The sequence below is a fragment of the Corvus moneduloides genome, unplaced genomic scaffold (genome assembly GCF_009650955.1).
Source record: "Corvus moneduloides isolate bCorMon1 unplaced genomic scaffold, bCorMon1.pri scaffold_89_arrow_ctg1, whole genome shotgun sequence".
Taxonomy (NCBI): Eukaryota; Metazoa; Chordata; class Aves; order Passeriformes; family Corvidae; genus Corvus; species Corvus moneduloides.
In genome coordinates this window covers 123,376-151,316 of record NW_022436937.1, presented here as the reverse complement: position 1 = coordinate 151,316, position 27,941 = coordinate 123,376, and the positions used below count along the sequence as shown (strand labels likewise).

At 55.7% G+C, this 27,941-nt stretch overlaps 4 protein-coding genes across 4 annotated transcripts in view; 3 read left to right on the top strand and 1 right to left on the bottom strand.

Annotated features, from left to right (window-relative positions):
• LOC116439032 (zinc finger protein 239-like) overlaps nucleotides 1–27,941 on the top strand; it is a 264,648-nt gene that overhangs the window by 144,598 nt on the left and 92,109 nt on the right. The window lies entirely within an intron of this gene.
• LOC116439036 (serine/threonine-protein kinase PAK 3-like) overlaps nucleotides 1–27,941 on the top strand; it is a 95,209-nt gene that overhangs the window by 50,084 nt on the left and 17,184 nt on the right. The gene's annotated exons all lie outside the window — the stretch shown is intronic.
• Nucleotides 8,844–10,514, top strand: LOC116439024 (zinc finger protein 3 homolog). Its single transcript, XM_032098082.1, has 2 exons — nucleotides 8,844–8,989; nucleotides 9,174–10,514. Exons 1-2 carry the CDS (start codon nucleotides 8,968–8,970, stop codon nucleotides 10,418–10,420), a joined length of 1,269 nt encoding a protein of 422 aa, XP_031953973.1. The 5' UTR covers nucleotides 8,844–8,967; the 3' UTR covers nucleotides 10,421–10,514.
• Nucleotides 25,760–27,941, bottom strand: part of LOC116439027 (zinc finger protein 3 homolog) — a gene marked incomplete at its 3' end in the record, with an annotated part of 33,251 nt that continues 31,069 nt past the window's right edge. The window contains exon 2 of the mRNA XM_032098087.1: nucleotides 25,760–26,931. Coding sequence (XP_031953978.1) covers nucleotides 25,760–26,931 — 1,172 coding nt within the window. The remainder of the gene's footprint in view (nucleotides 26,932–27,941) is intronic.

Genomic DNA, 27,941 nt, shown 5'->3' with positions numbered 1-27,941 from the left:
CTCCCCCCCCGCCGTTGTTCTCCTCTCGGAGGTTTGGGGTGAGGTGCTGTCCCACCGATTCTCCCCTGGAAACCAACGAAATCAATCGAAATAATGATGACTTCGTGAATTCTTTTGAATTCTTTCCGCTGCTCTTTCCAGAAGGTCCCTGCCGGGTCCTGCCAGGAGGAGCCGGGGGCACGGAGGAGCCTGATGGCTTAACTGGGGAGAAGAGTTTAATTGGAGTGAGAAAACTTTAATTCTGGGGAGAAAATGTGAATGGAGGGGATTGGAATGGGAGGGAACGATTTTAGGTGGGGAGAGAAAAGGAACTGTGGGGAGGAGCCCCCCAGCCCTCGGCCGTGCCCCGAAGGTGCTGCCAGCGGCTCCCCTGCCCCAACCCCCGCGCCGGGGGCGCGGAGCTGCCGCTGCTCGCCGGGAACGTCACGGGATAAAAACTCCATTCAAGCTTTTCCAGCCGCGGCAGCGACGCTCAGCGTTCCTTGGACCTTCCACGGTCCTTGGACATCCCGTGTCCCTTGGCTGTTCCGTGTCCCCTGTCTGTTCCATGTTCGCCCGGTTTGTCCCGGCTGCTCCCAGCCACTCCCGGCTGCTCCCAGCCACTCTCAGCTGCTCCCGCTAGCCCTCAGTGTGGTCCCAGTTGCTCCCAGTGTAACCCCTGTTACCCCAGTTCTGGTGCCAGTGGGTTCCAATCCTGGTCCTGGTGTATCCCGCTGGGTCCCAATGTGTCCCAGTCCATCCCAGCCTGTCCCACTCCGTCACGGTCCCTTCCCTGCAGCCGCCGCCGTTTCCCGGATCCTGCCCCTCCCGCCCCCGGAGCTGCCGCCGGACGCCCCCCAAGATGCTGACGGGGGTCGGGGGCTTCGTGTTGGGCTTCGTCCTCCTGGGCTGGGGCTCGGCCTCCACCTGCGGGAGAAGGTGAGGGGGGTCCCCGGCGGTCGTGTCCCTCCCCCCTCGGAGCACGTGGGACTCCCCCATGTCCCCCCCATGCCAGGGTCACCCCCTTTTCTCTCCCACAGCGCTCCTGACCCAGCTCCTGCTCCTCCCTGCGAGGGGCTTTGGGGAGCCTCCCTGGGACCCGCTTGAATCCCCATTCCTGGGCACTGGGACCCCCCTGCACCCCTCATCCTGCACCAACACCACCCTGCACCCCCTTTCCCGGGTATCCTCCTCTCCCAGCCCCTGGATCCCCTGTGTCCTTGACCCCGGGGACCCCCGCACCCCCATTCCCGGCCATCCCGGGGCACTTCAGCCCCAGGCCTCCCTTTCCTGGGAAACCCGAACTGGGCACGGGGCTCTGCAGCCGCTCCGGGAGTTACGATCACCCAAAGGAAAGGGACAGGAGAGGCGAGAGAGAAGCAGATTGGGAATCAGGGATCGGGGTCCCAGCGCCCAGTCCTGCTCCGCCGGGGCTGGGGCCCCGCAGCCGCAGGACAAAATGGATCCGCGGGTCCCGGTGCTTGCCCCGCTTCGGGCCGAACCCAGCGGGTTCCCGGCAGAGTTTGGCCGCAGGGCCCGGGAGTTCAGCCCAGCCCGGCCCGGGGGTCCCGCAGGGCGCGGCCGAGGAGGGTCCCGGGGGATGCCAGGAGGGGATCCAGGGGAATTCCCTGGAATTGCCCCGTCCCCTCTCCCCGCGCTCCCTCGGACAATTTGGCTTCTCCGCCTCCGGACCTTCGCCGCCGGGATCTGCCCGGCGAGCGCTGACTGCCCCCGGCACCGGCAACCCCCTCCCCGCCCACGGCTCCTCCCGGGAACTTCTGGAAACAGCAGCGGAAAGAGTTGAAAAATTCATCATTATTTTGATTGATTTCGTTGGTTTCCGGGGAAGAACCGGTGGGAAACCCCCTCACCACAAACCTCCGGGGGGAGAACAACGGCGGGGGGTGGGGGGCAGGGAATAGAGAAAAACCACAATAAAATAGAAGAAAAAAAAAGAGTAAGAGAAAAAAATCAAAGTAAAATAGTATATACAATAAAATAACACATCGTACCTATGAAAAAAATAAGATGACGGCAGAGGTGATTCTGTTGGGACTTTGGATTTCTTCTCCAAGCTCCGAGCCGGGTCTGAGCCAGAAACCGGTGGGCTGGCAGAGACATCGCTGCTGAGGGGCTGAATATTTGCAAGATTAAAGGATCAAGGAACACCTTGAGTTTGCAGCACTCCCAGCGCACGCGTTCGATTCGCTCATTTCAAGGTGAAAGCTCAGCTCCACTTGTGACTCTGCTTTGTAGCGATGAATGGAAACATTCAAGGAAATTCCCCTAGAAAGAGCCCGGGAAGGTTCGTGCTGGGAGAGCTCCCTCGGGGCAGCCCCGGCTCCTGCCCTGCTTGAGTCCCTCTCGAGCCCGCTGTGCTTTCCAGCTGCTTCGCTCCAGCTGCCCCAAATGCCCGTGAATTGCACGGAACTGGAACAGATCCGAGTCCTCGTGGCTCGGGCTAAGGGCAGGGAGAGCTCACTCAGGGATCGCCATGGCGGCCACAAGAGCCCCGCCGTGGGGAGATGAACCGGATTTGGGACGGAGCGGATCAGAACAGGAGAGTGAGGAGTAAAATAAACCCTGGTACAGAACCTTCCCGCGACCTCTTTCTCCTTGCCGGACTTGCCTTTATCCGCGGCTCCTCCCTGCTGTGCCCAGCGGGGCAGGGAGAAGGGATGGGAGTCGCGGTCAGTTCGTGCCGCTGCTTCGCCCTCGGGGACAGGAATCCTTCCCTGCTCCGGCGCGGGGTCCCTCCCATGGGGTCAGTCCCTGCCCTGGCCAGCGGGGGGTCCCTCCCATGGGCTCAGTCCCTGCCCTGGCCAGCGGGGGTCCCTCCCCAGCCGTGCGGTCACTCCCCGGCCCGGCCCTGAGGCGCGGGGCAGTCGCGGGGCAGCCGCGCTCCGGCCCCGTCAGCGGCACCGCCGCTTCGTGCCGGGCAGGAGCGGCAGAAGGAGCCGGGCGGCGGCGAGGGCTGAATCCCGGCAGGAGGAGGAGGAAGAAGAGGAAGGGGCCGGGGCCGCCTGCGGTGTCCGATCCCCGGCAGCAGCGGCGAGGCCTCGGGCAGCGGCGGCGGGCGGGGCCCTTTGGAGCCGCCCCGAGGCCTTGGTGCCGCCGCGGGCCCCTGAAGGAGCCGCTCGGCGGGACGGACGAGCTGGGAACGGAAGAAAACACCGAGAAAAGAATAAAATCCAGTCAAAGAGCCGCACCGAGGGGAGTCTCCGCCGGCCCGTGTCCCTGAAGGAGCTGCACCGTGAGACCGGCGAGGAGCCCGGCGGTGAAAGAGCCGCACCGGAGGGAGTGGGATGAGAGGTGTGAATGGAATAAAATTTAGAGATTCGAAAAAAAAATTATGAAAGAACCGCCCCGGGAGTGGCCGCTGCGCAGCGACTAAAAAGCGGCACCGGGGGGTTCCGGGGGTTGTTCCCGAGCAGCTCCGCTCAGCCCTCGGGCACCGCGCTCGGGCCCCGTGCACTTTTCCAGCCCGGCTGCTCCCACGGGCCGGGCCCCGCGGCTCCCGCTGCCGCCGCCTCGGCCCCGCGGAGCCCAACAACCCCGGAAAATCGCTGCCATGCACTAAAGAACCTTTTCGTGCTCAGCGAGGGGCGCAGAGGGGGGATCCTTATGAAGTCCCCGCAGTCCCTGCTGGGCACGGCCGGGCATTAGCGCAGCTGCCGGGGCTGTGTCCCGGCACCGGCTGCTGCCACAGGGCACGGGGCTGCCGCGCTTGGGCATCAAAGCCGACAGATTTGGGGAGCAGGGACAGCCACAGAAACCCTCGGGGAGCCCTCGCGAGCCTGGAGCTGCACGAGGGACACAAAGGATGCCCCGGGCACAGCGATGGCCCCAGCAGCGGCTCTGCCCCCCAGCACGGGGCTGTGTCCCAGACCCCACGGTCCAGCCCGAGGTTCGAGGGCGGCAGCGGAGCTGCTGGACGGAGCTTCCAGCCCCGCCAGCCGCAGCTCCGATCCCTTGGGCCGTGGCGCCGGTGACGGGTGTCCCTCGGCGCTCGGCGTCTGTCAGCTTTTGCAATGCAGAGGGAGAAACTGAGTCCCAAGTGGAGTCGGTTTCCATCAATCGCTATTTCTCCTTTCTTTTCTATGACGGATTTCACAGCGCTTCCTTTCCGCCCGGAGATTTGGAGAACAAAATTCCCGGCTGCCCCTGCATCCCTGCAGCTTTCCACAGCCCCAGCCTCGTCCCTCCTCTCCCGGTTCCGTCTCTCCAGTCTCTCCCTCGTGTCGCTGCCGGCTCGGAGGAAGGACATTCCCCCCGGCACCCCCTGCCTCCTCCTCCTGTCCCGTGGGGCGCAGTTGGTGCTTCTGGAGCCGCCTGCCCGCGCAGCCGGACCCGCCCTGCGGCCGCTCAGCGCTGGAGCCGAGGGAATGAACTGCGGGCATCGCTGGGCTGCGCTGGCCCCGGCCGGGTGCCCGGGGCCACCAAAGCCGCTCTGGCACTCTGCTCACAGCTGCAGCACACAGAGCACAGAAGGAAAGGCTCGAGGGCTGGGATCGGGGCAGGGAGAGCTCACTCACTGCTCACTGTCAGGGCCACGACAGACCCGAGCTGGGGAAATTAATGGAATTTATTTCCAAACCAATCCCACCAGGAGAAGGAGAACTAAAAGAAATCCTACAAAACACCTTCCCCACCCCTCCCTCCTTCCCGGGCTCCCAGCCTCCGCCCGCAGTCCCTCCTCTGCTCTCCCTGCACGGCAATCTTGTCACCAGCCATGAACTTGGCTTTGGTCTCATCCCGGGATCTCTTCCCGGACAGGAAGAACTTTCCCCAGCAGAGATGCAGGCCCTGATGGCCTTTGAGGCTCAGGGTGTTTCTCCTGCAGCTCCTTGCAGGTCCCCTATTCCCCTGCCGGCTCTCCTGCACCACAGAACTCTGCCGGCTGAAGCTTCACAAACGTCAGGTCCGGGTCTGGATGTTCCTGAACAATTTGCTTGAGGTCCTTGGGGGCTGCATTGAAACATAGATTTATAAGAAACATAAAGATTTTAATTAACTCTAGCTGTGTTGAAATCAGTTGGAATAGAAAGGAATTTGGGCCCAGCTAGAGTTAATTAAAATAGTTAAGAGAGCTGGATCTGAAATGGGTTTTAAGATGTTAGTAACTGATTACCAAATAACTGGTGATCTGTCATTTGTATGTTTGCTTAGCTGTGCTAAGAACGAGAAATAGAAACATTGATCAGTTGGTGTAGGGAACAAGGACAATTACCAATTTCCTCCCCTGGTGGGAACCCGTTCAAAAGTCACGCAAGAGGAAACTTAGAGGTCACTAAAGTAATTAGGATTGTTAAAGTTCAGAAAGGCAAAAAGGTCAAAATGAGGAAGATGAGTTACTTCATCTGTTTTAGGACCACTGACCCCATTCAAGACCACCGACTCAATTCAGAACACACACTACGCATGCTTAATGACATTTAAGCTCATTTCCATATGAAGCAGAGAATGGGAGGTGTTAACGGTATGAATATACATTTGTATTTTGGATATTGATAATATTTGGAATAAAAAGGTATCGTGTTTGTTTGTATCCAGGCCCTGCGTCTTAGGGAGCTATCCCATGCAGTGCCTGGCGCCAAATAAAACACACACTCATACACTCTAAACGGTTAGGGAGATTTTATCCGTCTCAGTTGGATATCGACATTAGATCGATATTCATATTTTGGTAAATCAGCATCTGATCCATTGTTCTTGTCTTCCCCTAGGGCCTGGCACAGGAGGTGGAACCCGGGTGCTGCTGCAGCGGCGCTGGGGGAGCCCCAGGACTCGCTGTGGCCGCTGTGGCAGCCGCAGCACAGCCCGTTCCCAGCGAGGAGCCGAGGGCTCCGTGGGGCTCTGCAGGACCTCGGCCCTGGGGCTCGTCTGCATCAGCCCGGGCAGCTGGGCTGGACTTGGCTTCGTTTGTGTCTCTGGCTGCCCTGGCACAGCAGCTGCCCAGCGCCCAGGGGCCAGCAATGGGAGCGGGGCAGGTCGGGGTGAGCTTCAGTGTCTGTGCCCGGCAGAAATGCCAAAGCCTTCCCTAAGGAGCAGCGAGTGCTGCCAGAGCACAGGATGCTGCTGCTGCTGCTGCTGCTGCTGCTGCTGCTGCTGCTGCTGCTGCTGCTGAGCACGGGACGGCCCCAGGGCTCATGTCAGACAAAGCCGGGATGGGAGCCACAAACAACGGGAGGAGGAGGAGGAGGGGCAGGAGAGGAGGAGAAGGGACAGAAGAGCAGGAATAGCGATGGGAGAGGATGGATGGAGGATCAGGAGCGGGAGGAAGAGGTGGGATAAAGGGGGAGGAGCGGGAGGAAGAGGAGGGAGAGAGGAGGCGGGAAGAGGAGCCTCCACGTGCATCCATCGCTCTCTGTGTCCGCAGCTCTTGGCTCTGGGAGCATCGCTCCCCCCATCCCGCAGGTGACCGGGGAGGGGCAGCTGGCCCCAAATATCTTGGGCGGTCGCTGGGGTTGTTTTGGGAGAGGGGATTTTTGGACCTTGGAGGATTCCAGCACCGAGCCCCAAATATCTTTGTTGGTTCCTGGGGGGAGGGGAGTTCTGTGGGGGGCCGGGGGGAGGCGAATGTTTGGATCTTGCAGGACTCCAAAGGTGAGTCACAAATGCCGCTTGGGGGATATTGAGGAGCTCCCGGGACGCGGGATGGGGCCCGGGAAGGGTGGGATGTGGATTGGGGTGTGGGATGAAGTCTGGGGGAGGGGGATGGGCGGGATGGGGCCTGGGATGAGGCAGCCGAAGGTTGGGGATGATGAGGCCGGAGGGACCCCACTCCTGAGGGGCCTGCGGGGTATCCGCCAGCTCCGAGGGAGTTTTGGGGATTGGACTCCTCAAACTGAGTGGGAGAGGGGACTGAGAGCCCCAAACCAAGCGCGTGGGACACTGAGGCTTTGGGGGAAGATGAGAAAGGAGGGGGATGGGGGGGAGAGGGAGGAAAAAGGGAGTGGGATCCTTCCCCTTAGTGGGGTCGGTTGGTGGCTGAGGAATGGGGCATGATGGGAAAAGGGTGGAGGAGGGGGAAAAATGGGGGGTGGGACCTCCAGTCGAAGTGGGAGGGGTTTGGGGAACCCTAAAGTGTCCATCATGGCAAGGAACTGATCTCCTGTGGGAAGAGCTTTGGCCGGAGAATGGAGCTGATTGCCCAGCAAAGGATCCAAGTGGGGGAGAAGTCCTGTGTCTGCCCAAGCTTTGCCCGGAGGCCCCATCTCAGAGGAGAGAGACCCTACAGGGGCCAGGATTGCAGGAAAAGCTTTGGTAGGAATCCCAACCTCACCAGGTACCAGGGGATCCACACTGGGAAGCCCCTATGGATGCCCAGACTATGGGAAGGGCTTCACCGTGAGCCCCAAGCCCCTGGAACACCTGTAGGAGCCACCTGGAGGAGGGTCCCTACAAGTTCTCAGCTGCAGGAAGAGCCCCAAGGAGCCCAGGTCCCCCCAGAACCACCACCTGAAGCAGAAGGTGGTGACAACTCTCCATCCCAGGGCCCTGGGAACACTGTGGGGTCTCCAGCCTGACCCCCTCTAACAAGGGGCTCCCACCAGCTCTCATCCTGCCCCTAAAATCCCTTGGGATCTCCCATCAATCTCTGCATCCCCCACTTCCCTCTCCATCCTGACATGAGACCAAAGGGGTGGAAGTCCCCACCCATGGTGACCACAACACCAAATTTTTATCTCCACCCACCAATTTTGCATCTTTTCCCTTGGCCAGGTTCCCCCTCAGTGGGTGGGAGCAGCCCAGAGCCCTGCACTGCCCATCACGACCTGTCCTGGCTCCATTCCCATTCCTCCTGTGGGGTGTGAGGGGTTTTGGGAATCAGGGGAGGAGGAGGAGGGATGGAAGAGAAGAAGGAGGGAAGAAGGAGTGGGAGAAAGGATGAAGAGAGGAGGAGCAGGAGGTGGGATTAGGGAGGAGAATGGATGGAGGAAGATGAGAAGAAGGCAGAGGAAGAGGAGGAAGCTCGTGGGTCCAGCGCTCCCAGAATTTGCAGGCCCCTCACCCCAAGGAGCATTGACCTCCCCATCCCACCTGGTACCTGGGGAGGGGGAGCTTGGCTCAAATATTCTGGGGAATCCCTGGGCCGGTGTTTTTGGGGGGGATGTTTGGATCTTGCAGGACTCCAAAGCTGAGCCATAGGTGCCCCTTGGGGGGGGACACTGGGGAGTCCCCAGGAGGTGTTTTTGGGGGGTTCCTGTGGCGGCTGCTGGCAGAGCCCTGGTGGGGTCAGAGGCATGCGGGTCCCTCCCGCAGTGGGGGTTGGATCCACCCGGGTCAGGCACCGCTGCCTCCGTCCCGGAGTCAGGGGCCTGCAGGACCCATCAGTGGAGCCAGAGAGGGGAACCTCGGGAGCCCCAGAGTGAGGAGAACAGAGAGGGGCAGTACTGGGAGCAGGGGAACCCCGGCAGTCTGGAGGAGCAAACCCCTGTGACCCCCAGGACCCCAAAGTGGGGAGCCCAGAGAGGGGGGAGCACCACGATTCACAGGACCCTCAACAGCCTGGAGAGGGGAAGGGGGAGGGGACTCCTGGGACCCCCTGCACCCTGAAGCAGAGAATAAGGGGAGAAGGGACCCCAGGACCATAAGTGGGGTTCCCTGGCATCCCTAAGTGGGGAGACGGAAGAGTGGGGAACTTTTTGGATTCCTGGGACTCCCAGCAGCCTGGGGAGGGTGGGGACCAGGTAGAGAGGGGCATCCCCAATACAAGCGTGACCCCCAGCAGCTGGGATGGGGGGGAACCCTGAACACCAAAAGGGAAGGACCACAGAAAAAGAAGTCCTGGGAGGCTTTCTCAGGGCTAAATATTGGTGTTTGGGAGGTTTTTATGGATCCCAGATGCCTGGTGACTTCTAGAGCTGGACTTGGGCAGAGGAACCTTCAAACTCAACATGCTCATCCCTTGTTTTCTCCGCAAACCAGGATTTCCCATTCCCAAACCTTGGCCAGATATAGGAGGAGGCTGCGAGGAAGAGGAAGATGCCCCGGGACCCCCAGGCAGGTGAGGAGGAAGTCACGGCCCCTTTTCCCTCTCTCCTGCTCCATCTCCCAGCCCAGCATCGCCCCCGGCTGCAGGACAACCCCGCTGCCGACACCGTCCTGCCGGGGACGGACTGGGGGGATCTCCTTGCCCTTCCCTGTGGCACGGAGGCAAATCCCATCCTCTCCTTGTCCTTCCTCCCCAGACAAGGAGCTGAGGACGGAGCCCAGGGAGGACAAATCCCCGCAGCAGAACCTGGTGGAAGAGGCCGTTTTGAGCGGCTCCACGGCACAGGAATCCAACGGGGAGGAAAAAGCGCGGAGACCCCGCAGGAGGAGGGGCTGCAAACGCAGCCCAGGGTGCTCTGAGGAGGAAAGACCCACCCTGTGCCGGGAAGGCGGCCAGAGATCGAGCCAGAGCTCAGATCTGGTGGTCCATGAGCGGCTTCACACTGGGGAGAAGCCCTACAAGTGTGGGGAATGCTGGAAGAGCTTCAGCCGGAGCTCCCACCTCATCCGCCACCAGATGATCCACACTGGGGAACGGCCCTATGAGTGTGGGGAATGCTGGAAGAGCTTCAGAGAGAGCTCCCACCTGCTCCGCCACCAGAGGATCCACACAGGAGAGAGGCGCTGCGAGTGTTCCGAGTGTGGGAAGAGGTTTCTGACCAGCTCCGATCTCCTCCTGCACCAGCGGATTCACACAGATGAGAGGCCCTTCCGCTGCCCCAACTGCAGGAAGGGCTTCAACCGCAACTTCCACCTCGTCAGGCACCGGCGCATCCACACCGGGCAGAGGCCCTACGAGTGTAGGGAATGTGGGAAGAGCTTAAGCCGGAGATCCCACCTGATCCGCCACCAGATGATCCACACTGGGGAGAAGCCATATGAGTGTGGGGAATGTGGGAAGAGCTTCAGATGCAGCTCCAACCTGACCATCCACCAGCGCATTCACAATGGGGAAACGCCCTACGAGTGTCCTGACTGTGGGAAGAGGTTTCAGACCAGCTCCGATCTCCTCCGGCACCAGCGGATTCACACAGAGAGGCCCTTCCGCTGCCCCGACTGCAGGAAGGGCTTTAGGGACAACTCCGACCTCCTCAGGCACCGGCGCATCCACAGCGGAGAGAGACCCTATGAGTGTGGGGAGTGTGGGAAGACCTTCAGCACGAGCTCCAACCTGATCGTCCACCAGCGCATCCACACAGGAGAGAGGCCCTACGAGTGTTCCGAGTGTGGGAAGAGGTTTCCAAAGAGCTCCAATCTCCTCCTGCACCAGCGGATTCACACAGAGGAGAGGCCCTTCCGCTGCCCCGACTGCAGGAAGGGCTTCAAACACAAATCCCACCTCGTCAGGCACCAGCGCATCCACACCGGGGAGAGGCCCTACGAGTGTGGGAAGAGCTTCTCCAGGAGCTCTCACTTGACCCAACACCAACGGAGGCACCGGTAAGGGAAGCCCTGTGAGTGCCCCGAGTGCAGGAAGAGCTTAATCCTCTACTCCAACTTCATCCCCCAGTGGGGGACCCACGTTTGGCAGAGCCCTGGTGACCCACATTCTGTTGGGGAGGATGAAACAGGAAAACCTTGGAAATATGATTGCCTGACAAAAGATTTTGGGAATATGAAAACTACAGGCAACATCGAAATGAAAGCCACTTTTGAAATACCAGGTCTTAGTTACTGAACAACTAGAAAACAATGGTATGGCCACTGAAGATAATCCCCTCTTGATTGAACAATACCCTCTGCTTGCAGGCAGGTCCAAGGGTCAGAGCAGACCCTACTAGCTCAGCAGAAGGGGTCCAAAGAGTAGTTTTTAGAAGTTAAGATGTAACACTTTATGGTAATATAAGAACTCTTATAGGCTGTATGTAAATGCTATAGGATTTGTATCTTGTATTAGATTGGTTAGTGACAATTAGAATATTCAGTACAGAAGATGATTTATTGTATTGTAACCAGGACTTCAGACACTTCTATTCATTCTCACTTCCATTCTCTCTTCTATTCATTCTCTATTCCTCTCTTCCACTTCTACTCTTACTTCCACTCTTGCTCTTACACCCTCTCTCTCTCTCTCACCTGCTTACTCTCTTGGGCCTGCTCAGAGCTGAGTCAGGCAGCTCTGAGCAGTGCCCCAATACCCACGCCCTTTACAATAAACCGACTGTGTCCCAAGACCTGCTTATAGAGATCTCTCCATCCGTCTCCGTCCCGACCGAACCCGCCCAGAACCTACAGTCTGGCGCCCACCGTGATTGCCGAGCCCACACCCAGAACCTACAGTCTGGCGCCCACCGTGATTGCCGAACCCACACCCAGCACCTGCAGCCTGGCGCACAACATGATTGAATGCCCGGTTCAGCTTTCTCCATCTGTAGGACTCTTCTCCATGAACGGTAACTGAAAGACCAGTTATAGCCACCTAGAACTTGTCGTGAGCACGGCATACCGATGCTGCGCATCGTAATAGCTGGAGCTCTGTAATTCTGCTGAGGCAGCCTTCGAGCACAGGGTTTACCTGGAGCTCTTGGAGGGAATTGCCTGGCAGTCCTCGAGCACGGGCCGCCACTGCTGCGCAGCGGCCCCCTGGAGCTCTTAGAGGAGGTCTGCCGTATCACCCCTCGAGCACGGACACGCTGCTAAGCAGCTGACTGGAGCTCTGCGGAGGGAAATCTGCCGCACGCCCCGAGCACAGGCGAGTAGTGCTGAGCACCGCCCGCGCTGGAGCTCTCAGTGCGGACCCACCCGTGAGGTCCTGAGCACGGAAAGCCGTTGCCAAGCGACGCCTGAAACCGGAGCTCTGGGAAAGGACCGAAAAGCGGCGTCCTGAGTGCTGAGTGGAGTGACTGGCCATCCCCCCACGACAGACATCTGAGTAAGGACGCTGCTCCTGCGACATCACCTAAGTGAGTATCATACTGGTCTAATAATGGGACAAACCCACTCTGCCCATGACAGAGATCTCTATAAGCAACTTAAGCATTTACTTATAAGTTTTGGTCCAAGTCAGTTGCCTAAACATGAGCTAAAAAATCTTCTAGAATGGACCCGACTTAATTTCCCAAATGCTGACCGTTCAGCCGTCTTTACAAGAGACTTTTGGGACACAGTTGGAGTTAAACTCTTTAATAATGTCTCCTACCGGGATATGGCTGCCGCACAGCTGCTCCCAGCTTGCAGAGCGCTGGTAGAGCTGTTTGCTGCGGTGGCGCCGCCGGCAGCAGTCACCCCGCCGGGCCCGGCTCCGGCTGCGAGTCCGCCCCTTGCCGCCGCGAGCCTGCAGCGGAGCATGGCCCCCGCCCCTCCGCCGGACCCCGTGGCCCCGGTACCCGCGGTCCGCCTGACTCGCGCTGCCCCGCTCCCCGCGCTCGCGGCCCCCACACCCCTTACCCCGGCCCCAGCCACCCCACCAGACCCTACGGCCCCTCCCGCCATCCCGTTCCTCCCCGCGGCCCCCGCGGCCCCCACGGCCCCCGCCCTCCGTGCCAGCGTCTCCGCGGCCCCGCCCCTTGCCCCTGCCCCTCCGTGCCCCCCCCCCGGTTCCGTCACCGCGGCTCCACCCCCCCCTGCTGCCGTCACTTCTACCCCACCCCCCGCTGCTGACATCATGATGGCCCCGCCCCCGGCGGTACCCCGGCGGGGCCAGCGCCTACCCCCCTGCTACCTACGGGTGTTACCCCTCCCCCAGCCGCGCCGGTTATGGCCATGGCTGCCATCATAGCCGGCCCCCCACAAAGCCAAGCGGCGACCCTTCTTCCAGCCCCCCAGGTCCCCCCCCCCCCACACGGCGCCGATGATAGCCATTGTTCCATCCGCGGCCGCCGCTGCTGCGTCTTCACAGTCCCCTGCCGTTCCCGAACCACCGGTGCCTACAGCACGGGCCACGGCCGCGCTGCTGTCTCCGGCACCCCCTGTTACTGCAGGAACCCTACCCCCCCACCCTGCCGTTCAAGCGCACACAGCACGCCCCGAGCGGTCGCCCAGCCCCGTGGCAGCACAGACGCCTGTATCTACTCCCGCCCCTGCCGCCGTTTCTGTGCCGTTCCCCGATCCCGGCACACCACCGCTTGCGCTGGGAGCGCCCCAGCTCCACGAGCCACTTGGTCCCGGTGCCGCGCTGCCTGCACGGAGGTCTGCAGTCTCCCCCGTGCCTGCCCCTGCTCCAGCTCCGCCTCCCGGCACCGCCGCTCCGCCACCACCCATCCCAGCCCAGCCTACAAGCTTCCAGCAGCAGCACGCCGCGACCGCAGCCCCAGCCCCTGGTTCTGCAGTCCTGCCATCTCCCGCTCCGCCTGAACCATCCGCCACGCGGGCTGCGGCCATTACATCCTGCCGCGCGGACCTGATGACGCAACACGCGCATGCGCAATCGCTGCCGCTCCCGGAACCAGCCGCGCCTGCCTCCCTGACTCCGCCGCCGCTTCCCGGAACCAACCCAAACAGCTCTAGTGTCCCCCCAGTGTTCAGGACAGACTTCTCAACTCAGAAAGAAACACTAAACCCTGAAGATTCGCCTGCATTAATCCCAAAAGTAGACAACCCCCAAAAATGTTTCAATAATTTTCAATTTACAGACTGGCATGAAATCAGACGCCAAATTTGCAAAGAGGAAAATCTAAATCCTTTAGCTATGCCTGTACTATTCAGCCAGCAAGCTGGTGGTCCTAGAACATGGCAAGCTATCCCACACCATGAGATTAAAGAATTGCGGAAAGCAATAAAGGACAGTGGTATCTGCTCTCCATACTTTAAGCAACTGCTGAAAAGTACCCTAGAAGGACATACACTTATACCAAATGACTGTAAAAATCTTGCTAGTATAATTCTCACAGACTCACAATATATGCTATGGGAACTCAAATGGAAGAGACTGCTTGCAGGGGTACTAGCCACTTATAAACAAAGTACTGACGCAGACCTTCGTACCCTTGTCATATCTAAGCTGACTGGTGACCATCCTGATGATCAAAATGACAATCAAATAAATTTACCCAAAACAGCATTAGATGACATCAAAAAGATGGCTCGCAAAGCCTTCTTGCAAATTCAGCCTGCAGGAAGTTTTGAGAAAGCCTATAATCTCATTAGCCAAGAGTTGTCTGAACCATTCACCACATTTGTGGACCGGGTCATCCAAGCAGCAGAACGGCAATGCAACGACGACATAGCTCGCCCAATAATGATACGGGACATTATTGAAAATAATGCCAATGCGGAATGTAAAAAAGTTATCAAAACTTTGGGAAAAGAAAGACCCACAGTGCCTGAGATGATTGATGCCTGTAACAAAATAGGAGGTCCACAGCAGGTGGCAACTATACAAGCAAATGAACTTGGAAAAGCTCTAGGAGAAAAAATTGAGAGGGCTCTGACAGCTCAAACAGTACAAACAGCTGCACAGGCAGCACAAGCAGAAGCACGAGACCAAAAACTTACTGAAATCCTGGCTGCCTTGCATCTAAACCTCCAGCAACAAGGCAACACCATGACTGTTATGCAAGCTGCTGTAACTTCAGGACCTTGCTATTTCTGTAAAAAACCCGGCCATATCATGAAGAACTGCCCAGAACTCAAAAAGGGTGCACAAGCACCAGATCGCTGCCCTATCTGCAAGAAGGGAAAGCATTTTGCCTGGCAGTGTCGATCCAGACAAGATACAAGTGGAAAACACAGTCCAAAAAACTCCAATACGAGCGCGCAATGCCATCGCGTGACGAAACAAGTAGTGGCACCCCAAACACCCAAGGTAAAATTTATGAATACCCCGACTCAGAACCACTTCGCTTCACCATCAGCGCAATCCCAAGTAATGACCCAGGCCTGCTACCCCCAGGGTCCCAGTGCACCTTGGCAACCTCCAAGCCAACAGCCTTTTTAAAGGATAATGGTTATGACTATATTTCAACAAGAATTACAGGTGCTTCACAAACTAGACAAGACTTTTTGGTTGTTGGTAAAGAGAGAAATAACATCCTGGGACTGCTAGTTTTGCCTTGCGTAATATCTGCTAGCTGCAATGAAGAACTGCTAGTGCTAGCAAATGCCTGCCATCCCCCATTGTATATCCCACCTAGAACCCCTATAGCTATTGCCATAGCACTGCCCATGGGAACTGCGGAACAAATACCACCGCGCCGTTTCTCAGTTGCTCCTGAAAGTCCTGAGGTTCTATGGGTTCAACACATAAGTCAACAACGACCAATGCTAACTTGTGAATTGTCAAATGGTGGGATTCAAGTTAACATCAAGGGGATGATTGATACGGGGGCAGATGTTTCTGTTATCTCTTACTATCATTGGCCGACAGATTGGAAATTAATAACCCCCCCAGGCGCTCTCACAGGCATTGGAGGTGTCACTCCATGCCTGCGGAGCGAATCTGTCATCAGTATTACAGGACCACAAGGGAAAAAGGCATTGATCCGTCCCTATGTAGTGCAAAAACCCATCACAATGTGGGGAAGAGATTTGCTCTCTGAATGGGGAGCCAAAATTGAACTGGATTTTTCATAGGGGCCACTAAAGCACTCAGTACTTTAAAACTGACCTGGAAAACTGACACCCCTCTCTGGGTCGACCAGTGGTCCCTGCCAGATCATAAGCTGAGTGCCCTCAAAAAACTAGTGGCTGAACAACTGCAAAAAGGCCACATTAAACCTACTAACAGTCCCTGGAACTCACCTGTGTTTGTAATCCATAAGAAAACTTCTGACACGTGGCGATTGCTACATGATCTCAGAAAAATCAATGCAGTAATTGAAGACATGGGCCCTCTCCAACCTGGCCTGCCCAACCTTTCCATGATCCCAAGAAATTGGCCGCTTGTAATTATCGATCTAAAAGACTGTTTCTTCAACATCCCACTGCATCCAGACGATGCTCCTCGTTTTGCCTTTTCCGTTCCAAGTACAAACCTGCAAGAGCCGCTTCAAAGGTATCATTGGCTAGTCTTGCCTCAAGGCATGAAGAACTCACCGACTATTTGCCAACATTTTGTAGCCCGTACTTTGTCCCCAGTCCGTGAGCAATTCCCTCAATCAGTTATTCTCCACTACATGGATGATTTGCTCATCGCAGCGCCAACACAAAAACAAATGGAAGAAACTCGTAACAGTGTTGTTGCTGAAATCAGAAAGGCTGGACTGGTGATCTCCGAATCAAAAATACAAGAGACTGCTCCCTGGAAATATCTAGGATGGAAACTAACAGAACAGTCTATTACACCTCAAAAAATACAAATTCGAACTGATGTTCATACCTTGCAGGACTTGCATCGGCTCTTAGGAGAAATCAATTGGGTCAGGCCTGTGCTAGGAATCACTAATGATGAACTTGCTCCACTCTTCAATTTATTGAGAGGAGACAGTGACATTAGATCCCCTAAATCTCTCACTCCTGAAGCCTGCAAGGCCCTGGAAAAAATTACTGATGCTCTACAAAACAGGCAGGCACATCGCTGTATTCCTAACAAACCCTTTTTCCTTGCAGTTTTAGGAGAAAAGTTGAGACTATACGGCCTCATTTTTCAATGGGATGCCTCTCAAATAGAACCGCTGTTGATAATTGAATGGGTTTTTCTCCCTTACAGGTCGCCAAAGACAATCCTCACACCTTTAGAAATGATGTCTCAAATCATCATCAAAGGCAGAGCAAGGCTTCTTTCAATAGCAGGTTGCGAATTTGCAATTATTTATTTGCCCATGATTAAATCTTATTTCGATTGGGCAATGCAAAAATCAGAAGACTTGATGTATGCCTTGCTCGATTTTCCAGGCGTTTGCTCTATTCATTACCCAGCACACGGATTAATCAAAGCTAAATTGTGCTACAAAGAAAAACCCCTAATCAGTGAAGAGCCTCTAGATGCGGTCACTATCTTCACTGATGGGTCAGGGCGGACACACAATTCTGTGGTCATATGGCAAAATAAAGATACTCAAGTCTGGGAGCAAGATGTTCAAAAAGTTGAAGGTTCTCCTCAAATTGTTGAATTGGCGGCTGTTGTAAGAGCTTTTCAGCTCTTTCCAGAACCTTTCAACCTAATCACTGACTCAGCATATGTTGCTGGTATTATTAAGAGGATTGAAGGATCAGTTTTAAAGGATGTGAACAACGACAAATTATGTCTTTGGCTCACCTGTCTCTACCAAATTTTATCACACAGAACTAACCCTTATTTCGTTTGCCACATTAGAGCTCATTCTGGTCTTCCAGGATTTATGGCAGAAGGAAACGCACGAGCTGATGCATTGGCATCAGCAGCATCTGATGGAGAAGTTGCAGCAGACATCGAAAATCCTACCTCGGTGTTTGCTGCAACTACCTTGCCTAACACTATTGAACAAGCCAAATTAAGTCATGCGTTCTTTCACCAAAATGCACAGGCAATCAAACGAGATTTTCATATTACCCTAGAGCAAGCTCAAAATATTGTACGAGCATGCCCAAACTGCCAGCTTGTTCAACCTATCCCCTCCTCAGGAGCCACCAACCCACGGGGGTTGGAGAGCTTACAGAAATGGCAAACAGATGTCACTAAGTACCCCTCTTTTGGAAAACTTAAAAATATCCATGTCTCTGTCGATACATTCTCAAATGCAGTCTTCGCTTCTGTGCATACAGGAGAGACAGCTAAGCATGTTTGCCATCATTTTTCACAAGCTTTTTCCTATTTGGGTATCCCACAAGAAATTAAAACTGATAACGGTCCTTCGTATGTTTCACAAGAATTAGCTGCATTCTTAAATGACTGGGGTGTCCGCCATACATTTGGCATTCCCTACTCCCCCACAAGTCAAGGAATAATAGAAAGAACACATCAAACTCTAAAACGCATTTTAGATCAACAGAAAGGGGGAGAAGCCCAGGATACACCTCAAAGGAGGTTGAATAAGGCTTTGTATGTTTATAATTTTTTGAATAGCTCTGCAGAAGAGCCTGACCCCCCCATCTATAGACACTTCTTAAACAACAAAAAAGCAAAACTGAAAGAGCACCCCCTAGTTTTAATCAAGAATCTAGAATCAGGAAAAATAGAAGGACCATACAATCTTCTAACATGGGGGAAGGGGTTTGCATGTGTTTCCACAGGTGGAGAGCTCAAGTGGGTTCCAGCAAAAAACGTGAAGCCATACCACACATCAAAACCTGCCAACGCCTCCACACCAGCCAGTGACCCTGCAAGTGGAAGCCAGGAAGCAAGCACCCAAACCTGAAGTGCGCAGAATCACCAGAAGAAAGCGATCTGCCAAAAACAGCTCAAGAAAATAATGGAGTTTTCTCATTTGCGCGCGTGCATGTTGCTTTTATTCTTATGTTTTAGTTTTTATAGTGAAGCTTTACCCGTAAATCAACCAAAGACAAATGTCTGGGTTGCTCTAGCCAAATCTGCAGGCTCCGATACCATCTGTCTATCTGACACAAGCCCTGACAAACCTTTTTCAACCTGTTTAGTTGGAATACCTCTACCAGAAGGTTTTGATAATGTTACTTTTGATAAATATTGGCCATATGATGATCACATTTCTCCAACTACCAGCCATAAACACCAAACTTATATTGATAATTTTAAAATTGATAAATCTGACCTTCAAGAGCTAGAAATCCTAGGCTCATTAACTATGGATACCTGCTATTTCTTTCACTTTCTAGGAGAAAACGGTCCTCATTTAAATGTTACCCCATATCACCCAGCTTATAGCAATGTAACTTCTTGGTGCAACCAAGCTAAGCTTCTTATATATGATGAACCTCATGCAGATCGTTTCAACAAACTTCCTATTCGATTCCCTAGAGGAATTTGGCTCATCTGTGGAGACAGAGTCTGGCAAGGTATACCTTCAAAAATAGATGGTGGCCCTTGTGCTCTGGGACAGCTTACAATTATTGCTCCCAGTGTCAAAGAAGTAATCAAAAAGAAAAACAGAAAGATTAGATCTTCCTGGGGACATCAATATGAGAGCGACTGTGATAGTGACTTTCATCCTTGGAACTCTGAAAAATCAATTGTTGCGAGCATTTTTCTTCCTCAGTTAAGTTCCTCAATTGCACTAAAACAGTTAAACAAGTTGGGATGTTGGCTCAGCAAGGAGGTAAATGCCACCTCTACTATGATCAGTGATTTGTTAACCGATGAAGAGGCAGTCAGACATGCCACTTTACAAAATAGAGCTGCCATTGATTATCTTTTATTAGCACATGGACATGGCTGTGAAGATTTTGAAGGATTATGCTGTATGAACTTATCCGATCATTCTGTTTCCATTCACAAACAGTTACAAAACCTAAGGGACCTAGCTAACCAAATTACAACAGATAACTCGTCTTGGCTAGACAGTTTGTTTGATGGTTGGAGCTTTGCACCTTGGCTAAGGGAACTCTGTAAAATAGGCTTGATTATTCTAGTAGTAATAATTATAGTTTTAGTAGCAGTACCTTGTATACTTCAGTGTGTGCAAAAAATGACGAGTAGGACTATGTCTAATATCTTAATTGTCCATCGAAAAGGGGGAGATGTTGGGGAGGATGAAACAGGAAAACCTTGGAAATATGATTGCCTGACAAAAGATTTTGGGAATATGAAAACTACAGGCAACATCGAAATGAAAGCCACTTTTGAAATACCAGGTCTTAGTTACTGAACAACTAGAAAACAATGGTATGGCCACTGAAGATAATCCCCTCTTGATTGAACAATACCCTCTGCTTGCAGGCAGGTCCAAGGGTCAGAGCAGACCCTACTAGCTCAGCAGAAGGGGTCCAAAGAGTAGTTTTTAGAAGTTAAGATGTAACACTTTATGGTAATATAAGAACTCTTATAGGCTGTATGTAAATGCTATAGGATTTGTATCTTGTATTAGATTGGTTAGTGACAATTAGAATATTCAGTACAGAAGATGATTTATTGTATTGTAACCAGGACTTCAGACACTTCTATTCATTCTCACTTCCATTCTCTCTTCTATTCATTCTCTATTCCTCTCTTCCACTTCTACTCTTACTTCCACTCTTGCTCTTACACCCTCTCTCTCTCTCTCACCTGCTTACTCTCTTGGGCCTGCTCAGAGCTGAGTCAGGCAGCTCTGAGCAGTGCCCCAATACCCACGCCCTTTACAATAAACCGACTGTGTCCCAAGACCTGCTTATAGAGATCTCTCCATCCGTCTCCGTCCCGACCGAACCCGCCCAGAACCTACAGTCTGGCGCCCACCGTGATTGCCGAGCCCACACCCAGAACCTACACATTCCCCGTGATCCAGTTTGGGAAGAGCCCTGGCTGGTGCTCTCCACGTCCTCCTGGATCCCCGTAGGCACCTGGGTGAATGCAGGGGCTGGAACATCCATCGGGACTCTGACTGAAATCGGAAATTCATTGGGAAGAGCTGATTTGTTGAGTTTACGGCCCAAAAATTCTCACCTGCTCTGTCCAGTTGTTTCTTCTGGTGGCATCCAGCAATCCTGGATGATCTTGGAGGTCTTTTGCAACCTAAATAGTTTCCTCCTTCATCCTGTCAAAACAACCAAAATTGGGGTAGAAATAAAGGAATTCAACAAAGGTATCTAAAGCAGCACCATTTTCCCGGGATTTGAGGGTGAATTTGGGGTTGGTTCAGGGGAATATTCGGGAGGATTTGGGTGTTGTGAGGCCATGGGCTGGGCAGACGGGGCCACGATCTCGTAGTTGTGCTGGCAGAACGTGTCCACCTGACACGTGCCGGGGCTGTGCTGGAATTCTCTGCTGCTGCTGGGCCACTCGGGGAGTCTGGCACAGCAGGAAAGGTGACCCTGAGCCAGGAGCTTTCCTTGGCCGCAGCAAAGCCTTGGCACGGAAAGACCTTCCCAGCGCTGTGCCCTGGGCCGGGAGGGATTGTGCCACCAGAGCTGTCCCTCCATTTCTTCTGCCAGGCAGCTTTAGCACATGAAAAGTGGAGAAGCCAGAGCTGACTCTCAGCTTTCCGCAGTCCTGCAGAGGAATCCTGTGTGGGAAGCACCCTGGGAACAGGGTTTCTGTGCCAGGGCAGAGGAATTCAGAGCCCTTTCCTCCCCCGTGGGCCGAGGCTCTGGCCCTGGCCCTTTGCAATGGCCCTGCAGCTGCCAGAGGGGCCTTTTTGGCTCAGCTGAGAGCAGTCCTGCTGCAAGGCTGTCCTCGAGCTGCTTGGGCTGCACATGTGCCCAGGGAATGCTCATTGCTTGCAGTCTCAGGCGCTGTGGGTGTGCAGGTGTAAGTACTGCAGGAGGGAACAGCTCTGCTGGGGGCAGTTCTCTTTTTCTTGGTGTGTTTTTTATGTTGAATGAACGTTCCCTGCCAGCTCTGGGCAGAGCTCTGTACGTGTATGTGCCACTTGTCTGTGGCATTGTGGCTCAGGAGGTGGCCAAGGGGAGCTTGGCCGAGCTGTGGGCAGAGGAATGGCCATCAGGCCAGGCTGGGGGGTCAGCGGCCGGTCAGTTGCGTTGCGTGGCCGCGGCTCTGGAGGCTTGTGTGGGAGCGTGTGCAGGGCTGGAAGGCTGGGGCTGCCGCCGCTGTGTCCCAGAGCCGGGAAGGCCGGGGCTGGCCCGGCCCTGGCCCGGCCCCGCCAGCTCTGCCAGCTGCCGGCGGGGACACAAAGGGCAGCTCCGAGCTGCGGCCGCTGCGCTGCGGCCGCACAAACGCAGCGCCCGCAGAGCTCCAGGGCAAGGTGCTGGCCCTGGCTCGGGGCTGGGCCGGGGCCAGCGGCAGAAAATCAACTTGCAGCTTGGGCCCCGCAGCAGGGAGGAGCAGCAATTGCTGGCTGAGAGAGACTCTTGCCAAGGGCCTGCGGGGCCGGGCCCCAGGGAACGGCTTCCCGCTGCCCGAGGGCAGGCTGAGATGGGATGTGGGGCAGCAATGGTTCCCTGGCAGGGCGGGCAGGGCCTGGCACAGGCTGGCCCCAGAAGCTGCGGCTGCCCCCGCATCCCTGCAAGTGTCCCAGGCCGGCTCGGCCATTGGGGCTTCCTGCCCAGGAGGGCTGGGCTGGGCTGGGCTGGGGCTGCTGAGGGCGGGATGGGCTCTGGCTGAGCCAGCTGAAGGCTGGGCATGATGAGGCCGGGGGGACCCCGTTGCTGAGTGGGTTCTGGGGTATCCCCCATTCCTGAAGGGATGTCAGAGTATGTCGCATTCCTGAGGCAGTTTTGGGGTCCCCTCAATGCTTAGGGAGAGGTTCTGAGAGGGGGGGGCTCTGGTACTTGGAAGTGGGACCTATTGGCAGGGATCCGGGGAGCCCATTTTGGGAAGGATGCTGCTATTTCTGGCAATGTTGAGAGGTTCTGAATGGCCTGAGGGGCCCTGGCTCTCATTTTGGGACTTGAGGAGAGCCCATGGGCACAGCAAGGCCTGAGGGGAGGTTCCAACCTCCGATTTTGGATGGAGGGATTGAGCGGGTGCCTCCAATAAACTCAATGCCAGCCCCAATGTGTCGATGGCAGCCCCAAATGGCTCGATCCGTCAGCCCCAAGCCCCGTGTGTGGGGAGTCAGGAACCACAGAAGGGGAATTGGTGTCCAGGAGGGGTGGGATGGGATGGGCTGGGATGGGATGGGATGGGGATGGCATTTTGGGGGTGGGATGAAGTTTGGGAGTGATGGGGTGGTTTGGGCACTTGGCGTGTGTCACTCCAGGGAGGGAAAGCAGGAGCCGCTTTTGGGGAGGCTCCTGCTTCTTTCTGGCAGTTTTGGGGCCATTAGGTGTCTTCTGGGAGGTTTCAGGGAATTTGGGGAAGGTGATGTAAAGCCCCCTGCAATTTGGGTGGCTGAGCTGAAGTACCCCACATTTTGGGAGGGTGAGGGGACCCCAATTGGGAGGGAATTTGGAAGGAATTCAGAAGGAAGGAAGGAATTCGGAAAGAAGGAATTTGGAAGGAAGGAATTCGGAAGGAAGGAAGCAAGAGCAAGAGAGAGAGAGAAAGAAGGGAAGAAAAGCAAGAGGGAGCGAGGGAGGGAGGGAGGGAGGGTGACCTCAAGGATGAGAAGCTCTTCCTCAGCCTGGGCACCTTCTTCAAAGACACGCTCCCCGCCCCATGTGCAGGTGAGTGCACAGCCAGGGGGATGCTCCCAGAGCTGGGCATGGCACGGCCTGGCCGGGCACCAAAGGTTCCCCCTTTGCTGGGGCGGCTGCAGCCAATTCTTCAGTGGCTGCCAAGCTGCTTTTGGGCTCTGGGCAGCTGCTGAGGAGGTGGATGTGCCATGGCTGGCTGCAGGCTGGGCGCATGTCCTGCCCTCCTGCTCTGCTCCCAAAGGCAGCAATGCTGGGCAGCTTTGGGCCCAGCTCTGAGCGCGGCCAGCACGGCCTGGGCACTGCGGGCGGCTGGGACAAGGGGACAGGAGGCTTCAGCTGACGGGCGGCTTCTGGTTTCTCTCCTTGCAGCCGGGCTCTGCCGATGCTGAGGCTGCTCCGGGCTCTGCAGAAGCAGTTCCAAGATTTCTAGGCAGGAAGGGGAGCTGGTGGCCATCCTTGGAACTCACCGTGTTCATCAGGAGGGAGTGCTGGTTCTTTGGGAATATGGAACAATGGGAACATAGGAGTTTGGAAAAATCCCAGTTTTCTGTGGATCTGTGCAAAGATGGGAGCGGCAGAAACACTCTGTGTCTGCTTTTGGGGACACAAGGTCCAAGGAGCTGCGGTGGCAGAGGGGGACCTGGGCTGGTGGCCGCTGGGGTCCTGTTTCAGGACATCCTGCAGTGGCACAGGACAGAGCTCCAAGCACCCACAGCCACACTGCTGCAGTCTCTGGGGTGCTGCACCTCTGACACTGAACCGGGCCGTAAATCAAAGCTCTCCTGATGGGAGAGAATATTTTAAAAGTCCTTGCAAGTTGTTCCAAAAAATAAACCGAGACTTTTCCTGGGGTTCCAGTGCTGCTAGATAGTTGTTCATTAAGTCTTATCAGAGAAACAGAGCCGCCAGCGTGACCCAGGTTCAACACAGAGCACAGAAAGCAGGCGGGAAGTTGAATTATCAAGATTTACACAGCCTTTTAAAGATAATTTAACCAATGGTTACTAGAAATGTATTTTATTTTTACTTTCCTACCAATTATTCAGTAACACGGTCAGGAACTGTGGAATTCTTTGTCCGATCATCCCAAATTATTTTTACTGCAGAATATGGAGTAGTAAAAGAAGAAGTTTTAGAGAACAACAAAAATCCTCCATTTTGATCTTTTTTGCTCTTATCTATTTACTACAAAGAGAAGCCCAAAACCTCTAAATTTTCACCCTGTGACAATCTATCACCTAATTCACACCATTGTATTTTCTAGTTCTTGTCTGATCGTAGGCAGTTTTTTCCAAGGTTGGAGGCTAAAACACTGTTGTTCAGGGGGGTAAAAACCCTTCAAAACAGGCAGAGAAATATTCTCGGCACTCTGGGTCCCTACACCTCCTGGGGGAAGCAGGGGCTGGCTCAGGAGCTCTGTGGGGAGGGAAAAGGGGATGACACCGGGTTGGGGGTCACACATGCTCTGGGGGGGACATGCACGGCCCCTGGGGACCCCTCCTCCTGCAGCGCCAGGAGGATGAACCCCAACATGGGAGTCCCCAACCCCAGCAGCATTTTGGGGGGCAGGGTCTGGTGGCAGTTTTGGGGCTCTGGGGGATCACAAGCGCCCCAAAACCCCCTCCCAGCCCCACAGCCACTCCCAAACCCCTCAAACCACCCCACAGCTCTGTGCCAGGAACCCCCCCAACCATTCCCTGCAACATAAATGACCCCAAGAACCACCCAAATTCTCTCCAAGACACACAACCTAGACAAGACCCCCAAAACACCCTTAACAACCACCCCAAAAGCCCCCTCCAAGCACCACAAATGCCCATCAAGAGTGACAGAAGCCCCTCCCAATCCCCCCACGAGCCCCTCAATCCCCTCCCAGCCCCCCATGGCACTGACCAGGAGAGCTTGGTGGACAGGAACATCCCCAGCCAGGAGCAGCTCAGGCACTTCAGCAGCGATTTGGGCACTTTGGGGGGCACACCCCAAATGGGGAGACCCAGGCCAGGGACTGAGACAGACACCCGCAATCCCTGGGGAACAGACGGGCTCAGGTGGACACGTTCTGCCAGCACAACTACGAGATTGTGGCCCCGTCTGCCCAGCCCATGGCCTCACAACACCCAAATCCACCCGAATATTCCCCTGAACCCCAAATTCATCCTCAAATACCGGGAAAATGTTACCGCTTTGGATCTCTTTGTTTCATTTATTTATTTCTACCCCAATTTTGGTTGTTCCAATGGGATTAACATAGAAATTACTTAGGTTGCAAAAGACCTCCAAGATCATCCAGGATTGCTGGACGCCACCAGAAGAAACAACTGGACAGAGCAGGTGAGAATTTTTGGGCCATAAACTCAACAAATCAGCTCTTCCCAATGAATTTCCGATTTCAATCAGAGTCCCGATGGATGTTCCAGCCCCTGCGTTCACCCAGGTGCCTACAGGGATCCAGGAGGACGTGGAGAGCACCAGCCAGGGCTCTTCCCAAACTGGATCACGGGGAATGTGGGTCACCAGGGCTCTGCCAAATGTGGGTCCTCCACTGGGGGATGAAGTTGGAGTAGAGGATTAAGCTCTTCCTGCACTCGGGGCACTCGCAGGGCTTCCCTTACCGGTGCCTCCGTTGGTGTTGGGTCAAGTGAGAGCTCCTGGAGAAGCTCTTCCCACACTGGGGACACTCCTAGGGCCTCTCCTCACTGTGGATATGCTGGTGCCTGACGAGGTGGGAGTTTTGTTTGAAGCCCTTCCTGCAGTCGGGGCAGCGGAAGGGCCTCTCCTCTGTGTGAATCCGCTGGTGCAGGAGGAGACCAGAGCTGGTCTGAAACCTCTTCCCACACTCGGAACACTCGTAGGGCCTCTCTCCCGTGTGGATCATTTGGTGGATGATCAGCTTGGAGCTCTGGCTGAAGCTCTTCCCACATTCCCCACACTCATAGGGTCTCTCCCCGGTGTGGATGCGCCGGTGCCTGACGAGGGTGGAGTTGTCCCTGAAGCCCCTCCTGCAGTCGGGGCAGTGGAAGGGCCTCTCATCTGTGTGAATCCGCTGGTGCCGGAGGAGATCAGAGCTGGTCTGAAACCTCTTCCCACACTCGGAACACTCGTAGGGCGTTTCCCCAGTGTGAATGCGCTGGTGGACGATCAGGTGGGATCTCCGGCTGAAGCTCTTCCTACATTCCCCACACTCATATGGCTTCTCCCCAGTGTGGATCATCTGGTGCTGGGTCAGGTGGGATCTCCGGCTGAAGCTCTTCCAGCATTCCCTACACTCGTAGGGTCTCTCCCCAGTGTGGATGCACTGGTGCCTGATGAGGGTGGAGTTGCGGTTGAAGCCCTTCCTGCAGTCGGGGCAGCGGAAGGGCCTCTCATCTGTGTGAATCCGCTGGTGCAGGAGGAGATCGGAGCTGGTCTGAAACCTCTTCCCACACTCGGAACACTCGCAGCGCCTCTCTCCTGTGTGGATACGCTGGTGGCGGATGAGGTGGGAGCTCTCTCTGAAGCTCTGCCCACATTCCCCACACTCATAGGGCCCTTCCCCAGTGTGGACCCTCTGGTGGCGGAGCAGGTGGGAGCTCTCTCTGAAGCTCTGCCCACATTCCCCACACTCATAGGGCCATTCCCCAGTGTGGATCATCTGGTGGTGGATCAGGCTGGAGCTCGTGCTGAAGCTCTTCCAGCATTCCCCACACTTGTAGGGCTTCTCCCCAGTGTGAAGCCGCTCATGGACCACCAGATCTGAGCTCTGGCTCGATCTCTGGCCGCCTTCCCGGCACAGGGTTGGTCTTTCCTCCTCAGAGCACCCTGGGCTGCGTTTGCAGCCCCTCCTCCTGCGGGGTCTCCGCGCTTTTTCCTCCCCGTTGGATTCCTGTGCCGTGGAGCCGCTCAAAACGGCCTCTTCCACCAGGTTCTGCTGCGGGGATTTGTCCTCCCTGGGCTCCGTCCTCAGCTCCTTGTCTGGGGAGGAAGGACAAGGAGAGGATGGGATTTGCCTCCGTGCCACAGGGAAGGGCAAGGAGATCCCCCCAGTCCGTCCCCGGCAGGACGGTGTCGGCAGCGGGGTTGTCCTGCAGCCGGGGGCGATGCTGGGCTGGGAGATGGAGCAGGAGAGAGGGAAAAGGGGCCGTGACTTCCTCCTCACCTGCCCGGGGGTCCCGGGGCATCTTCCTCTTCCTCACAGCCTCCTCCTCCATCTGGCCAAGGTTTGGGAATGGGAAATCCTGGTCTGGGGCAAAACAAGGGATGAGCACGCTGAGTTTGAAGGTCCCTCTGCCCAAGTCCAGCTCTAGAAGTCACCAGGCATCTGGGATCCATAAAAACCTCCCAAACACCAATATTTAGCCCTGAGAAAGCCTCCCAGGACTTCTTTTTCTGTGGTCCTTCCCTTTTGGTGTTCAGGGTTCCCCCCCATCCCAGCTGCTGGGGGTCACGCTTGTATTGGGGATGCCCCTCTCTACCTGGTCCCCACCCTCCTGAGGCTGCTGGGAGTCCCAGGAATCCAAAAAGTTCCCCACTCTTCCGTCTCCCCACTTAGGGATGCCAGGGAACCCCACTTATGGTCCTGGGGTCCCTTCTCCCCTTATTCTCTGCTTCAGGGTGCAGGGGGTCCCAGGAGTCCCCTCCCCCTTCCCCTCTCCAGGCTGTTGAGGGTCCTGTGAATCGTGGTGCTCCCCCCTCTCTGGGCTCCCCACTTTGGGGTCCTGGGGGTCACAGGGGTTTGTTCCTCCAGACTGCCGGGGTTCCCCTGGTCCCAGTACTGCCCCTCTCTGTTCTCCTCACTCTGGGGCTCCCGAGGTTCCCCTCTCTGGCTCCACTGATGGGTCCTGCAGGCCCCTGGCTCTTGGACAGAGGCAGCGGTGCCTGACCCGGGTGGATCCAACCCCCACTGCGGGAGGGACCCGCATGCCTCCGACCCCACCAGGGCTCTGCCAGCAGCCGCCACAGGAACCCCCCAAAAACACCTCCTG